Source organism: Salvelinus namaycush, chromosome 3 (genome assembly GCF_016432855.1).
Source record: "Salvelinus namaycush isolate Seneca chromosome 3, SaNama_1.0, whole genome shotgun sequence".
Lineage (NCBI taxonomy): Eukaryota > Metazoa > Chordata > Actinopteri > Salmoniformes > Salmonidae > Salvelinus > Salvelinus namaycush.
In genome coordinates, this window is record NC_052309.1 from 67,597,175 (window position 1) to 67,602,006 (window position 4,832).

Consider the following 4,832-nt stretch of genomic DNA (forward strand, 5'->3'; position numbering starts at 1 on the left):
CTGTTGTTCTTGGATTGATTTGCACTTTTCGCACCAAAGTACGTTCATCTCTAGGAGATAGAACGCGTCTCCTTCCTGAGAGGTATGACGGCTGCATGGCCCCATGGTGTTTATACTTGCGTACTATTGTTTGTACAGATGAACGTGGTACCTTCAGGTGTTTGGAAATTGCTCCCAAGGATGAACCAGACTTGTGGAGGTCTACATGTTTTTTTTCTGAGGTCTTGGCTGATTTCTTTTGATTTTCCCATGATGTCAAGCAAAGAGGCACTGAGTTTGAAGGTAGGCCTTGAAATACATCCACAGGTATACCTCCAATTGACTCAAATTATGTCAATTAGCCGATCAGAAGCTTCTAAAGCCATGACATAATTTTCTGGAATTTTCCAAGCTGTTTAAAGGCACAGTCAACTTAGTGTATGTAAACTTCTGACCCACTGGAATTGTGATACAGTGAATTATAAGTGAAATAATCTGTCAGTAAACAATTGTTGGAAAAATTACTTGTGTCATGCACAAAGTAGATGTCCTAACCAACTTGACAAAACCATAGTTTGTTAACAAGGAATTTGTGGAGTGGTTGAAAAACGAGTTTTAATGACTCCAACCTAAGTGTATGTAACTCCAACTTTGTAAAATTGATAGGTGGCTACGGATGTAGAATCTTAATTTGAACCGCAGCAGGAATATATTCCTGAGCAACAGGAAATGTAAATTATGTGGATTGTAATTAATGGCCATTTTCGTAGGGGTTGAATCATTTTTCGTTAGGGCAAATCAAGTCTGAAATTTCAAAGTGGAAATTACAAACTTTAGAAGCCTTGTCCAGTCAGTGTGTCCCCTCCACAAAAAGTTGAGTAATTAATTTAACATCTGAAAAATGTAAAAACAGGGCAAATCTGAGGGAGCGCGTGGCTTTGTTCCCCCTTGTTCCCCACTGTCTGTCTATGTTCTAAGAAACAGGCTGCTGCCGTGTTGAGAGATGTACCCTCACCAGTGTCATTCTCACGTAACATTACAGACAGCTGACCATCAACATCCTCACACCCCTGTGAACCCAGAGGGACGAGCACGCCCAGGACAGAGGCTATCTCTGTGGGGCGTGGCTCACAGCAGGCATGGCTGAGCCAGTGTTGGAGCTGTGACCACACCATGCCGACATGTGACTGGGAGTTTAGAGCTCCCCGTGGACACATTAACCCTCCCAAACAAACACACAACTTGGTCTGCAGTATCAGGTTGCCACTTTATTTCCCATATCAACTTTACAATAGAACATAAGACACATGCTGCATCCCCTTCAACTCACCAAACATCCCAAATGCTCTCACAATCTTGACATGTACTTTAAGTGACCATTAGATACCCACATACTGCAACCTCCACTGTTCACACAGACCCACACACTCATTCAAAGTTGAGTCATTTTGTTACTAAACTCATCTCTGTAAACTTCATGAACAAAAATACACTAGTACCTCTTGATAAGCATGATCCGTAAGGAAATTGACAACTCAAAAATATTTTTAATTTGTTTACTACACATTTATTACAAGGTAATCTTAATTACTGGTTTTAAAATACTGTCTTGTGACTAGATAAAACAAGTGCTGATAATCATGAGACAAAGTGCTGATGTGGAACAGGACAGCTGTGCCCTACGGGTTTCAGTGCTGTGTTTACTGTGTCCACTGTGTTCCCTGGTGGAGACCAATAATGAACAGACCCAAGGAGTTGGGTAACTAACACTGTCAGATGGATTAAAAAAATGGCAGGGTGATAACCTCCAAAACTCTCCCTAATATATCTGAGACCCAGCTAAGTATGCCTAAACAGAAAAATAAGAAAAACAGAACCATATTGGATCACGGTTCTGATGAGGAGAAAGGAAAGCTGTATTTTTTTGTTGAAACCTCAGGCTCTACTAAATTTGAATCGCGGAAGTGCAGCGTTACAGAGTGATTGAAATGTAAAGGCAAAGTTCCCGTGTTAGCAGAGACTGCATTCACGGTAAACACTGCATATGTCTGTTCAATCAAAAATGACCTTTACATTTCTATTGCACAATTTGTAACACTTCAGCAACACAGATTGAATAGAGCCCCTAGTGTTAGTGCAAATTGGGAGAGTATTTTCAGAATCAGACATCCTAGTACTGTATACTCCCAACTCTGCAAAATAAACTAACTACTGCCCCCTGTCTACTGTTTGAGGTCATTGCAGCACCTGTTCTGTCTAGAAGTTGTCCTCTCTTCCACTCCCATCTTCCTCATCCAGCCTCTCGTCCTCATCATCGCCCCCTTCTCCGTTCATGGTGCGGTTCACTCTGGCCAGTAGCAACGGCAGGTTGACGGCTAATGGGTTGTCCTCATCTTCATCATCAGTATCACGCTTGGGATAGAAGCGTCTAGCCTTCGCCAAGAAGTCCTCAGCAGCATCCAGGTATATGAGACGATCCTATATGAAAAGGAGAGAGAAGGGGAAGAGAGAGGAAGATAGAGGGTGAAAAATAAAGAGTGAAGGAAAAAGAGAAAAGACCCAAAGAGGGAAGGAAGAAAGAGTAAACAGAGGAAGAGGGGAGGCATAAGAGTCATCATCATCAAACAGGAAGTGATTTGGAGAAAGAAGTGGAAGACATAACCATGATACAAAATGTCCCCCTCTGTTAGATTCTGTTCTCACCAGGATGAAGAGGTATCTCTCAGGTGGGGCCTCCCGGGTGTTGAAGATAGACGTCTCAGAGTGGAGAGTGTGCAGTAGTGTGCGTGACGCCGAGGCGTTCTTCATACGGTCATACGACGCACTGGCAGACACCGTCAGCAGAGACTCCGCCTCCGCCATGAACCCTGAGCCAATGAGAGTTCACAGTTGCTGAGATGAGATTTTATTCATTTTGTCTTTCTCTCATTTTACCCTTCCATTGGTTCTCCCTCACCCTCATTTTACCCTTCCATTGGTTCTCCCTCACCCTCATTTTACCCTTCCATTGGTTCTCCCTCACCCTCATTTTACCCTTCCATTGGTTCTCCCTCACCCTCATTTTACCCTTCCATTGGTTCTCCCTCACCCTCATTTTACCCTTCCATTTGTTCTCTCTCACCTAAATTCTCCAGGATCATCTTCCACTTGTCCCTGACCTCCCGACGCAGATCTCTCATACCCTCAATGTCCACACTCAGACGCCGGTGTGCCTACAGAGGGAAAGGGTACAGGGTTACATACAAACAATATTAACCTAGTGCACAACTATCACCACAAACACAGGCCAATCAACTAGAGTAAGCCTACTGTGAGATGTGCAGCACATTCACCCAACAAACAGGAGACAGAGGACAGGCATGGTACCCAGTTGGATAATGTAGGCCTACATTATACTAGAGTGCATAAAATGCGCCATCTACTGGCTGATGGAGGTAAAGTGTTGTATGCTGGCCTGCAAAACCTTGTACATTTACATTTAAGTCATTTAGCAGACGCTCTTATCCAGAGCGACTTACAAATTGGTGCATTCACCTTGTAGACAGAGCAGACAATCTAGCATAACTTCACGCTGCCTCTCCCCAGATTTCTAATTTTGTCCACCTCCCATTGGTCACAGACGTCAATTCAACGTCTATTCCATGTTGATTCAATGTAATTTCATTGAAATTACATGGAAACAACATTGATTCAACCAGTGTGTGCCCAGTGGGTTGTTTCCCCCTCTTAGGGACCCAAACTCTCTGTTGTCATACAGTAAGTGTCCCGTCCCCCTCCCTAGGTCCCCCCTCTGGTACCAGCGAGCCCCTGCGGGTCTGGTTCCTGTTCTGGATGAGGTTGTACAGGATCCGGTCATCGTCTCTCTCCGAGTGGCTCGGGTCGCCTGGCTCACTCCATAGATTCTGTTCCTGTTCCCTTCGCTTCTTCGCCTCGCGGTCAAAGTACTCCAAAGTGTCAGGACTGAAACAAATAGACAAATAGACACTCACACACACAGGCGCGTGGTCTACCAGGGGAACATCGGGATGACTGTGAAGCTGTTATCAATTCAATAGATATAGAGAGGATCTTTGTTTGTTGGTTGGTTCCACACCTGTGAATTACACGAGTGTGACTAAATCGGAGGGCTGTGGATGGAGAGCATGGCATATCTCTCAAATCTATGGACTGGTGTGGAGAGACATAAGGAGGGTGAGAAATCACATGAGGAATTGTGACATAGTTTGTTTTTTAAGCATCATATTGTGTGCCGCGATAAGTGTGTGTAAGTCACAGGAGGTTGGCGTCCCCTTAATTGGGGAGTACGGGCTCATGGTAATGGCAGGAGCGGAATAGGTGGAATGATATCAAATACATCAAAACACTTTTGATGCCGTTCCAGACATTACTATGAGCCGTCCTCCCCTCAGCAGCCTCCTGTGGTGGAAGTGTGTCAGGTTGTCATGGTGATAAGTGCATATGTCATGGGCTGTCATGGCGATAAGTGTGAATGTCAGTGTGTCATGGCGATAAGTGTGAATGTCAGTGTGTCATGGCGATAAGTGTGAATGTCAGTGTGTCATGGCGATAAGTGTGAATGTCAGTGTGTCATGGCGATAAGTGTGAATGTCAGTGTGTCATGGCGATAAGTGTGAATGTCAGTGTCATAGCGATAAGTGTGAATGTCAGTGTGTCATGGATTGCATACCTGATTAAAGGCTCCTTCTCCTCCTCACTTTCATCATCGCTATAGCAGCAGCAGCAGCAACAGAACCGAGCACAGAACCTCTTGAAGGCAGCCCCCATCTCTGATAGAGAGACAGAGAGGGTAGTAGAGCGGTCGGAGAAGATAGTGTGAGAGCAGTTAGAGGTCC

At 44.6% G+C, this 4,832-nt stretch overlaps 1 protein-coding gene across 1 annotated transcript; it reads right to left on the bottom strand.

The window, feature by feature from the left end:
• Window positions 1-1,268: 1,268 nt before the first annotated feature.
• Window positions 1,269-4,832, bottom strand: LOC120044528 (melanoregulin-like). The gene is made up of 5 exons (XM_038989185.1): window positions 4,667-4,832; window positions 3,777-3,939; window positions 3,101-3,191; window positions 2,683-2,846; window positions 1,269-2,457 (listed from the first exon to the last, which is right to left on the bottom strand). The coding sequence occupies exons 1-5, from the start codon at window positions 4,762-4,764 to the stop codon at window positions 2,236-2,238; spliced, it is 738 nt and encodes a 245-aa protein (XP_038845113.1). The 5' UTR covers window positions 4,765-4,832; the 3' UTR covers window positions 1,269-2,235.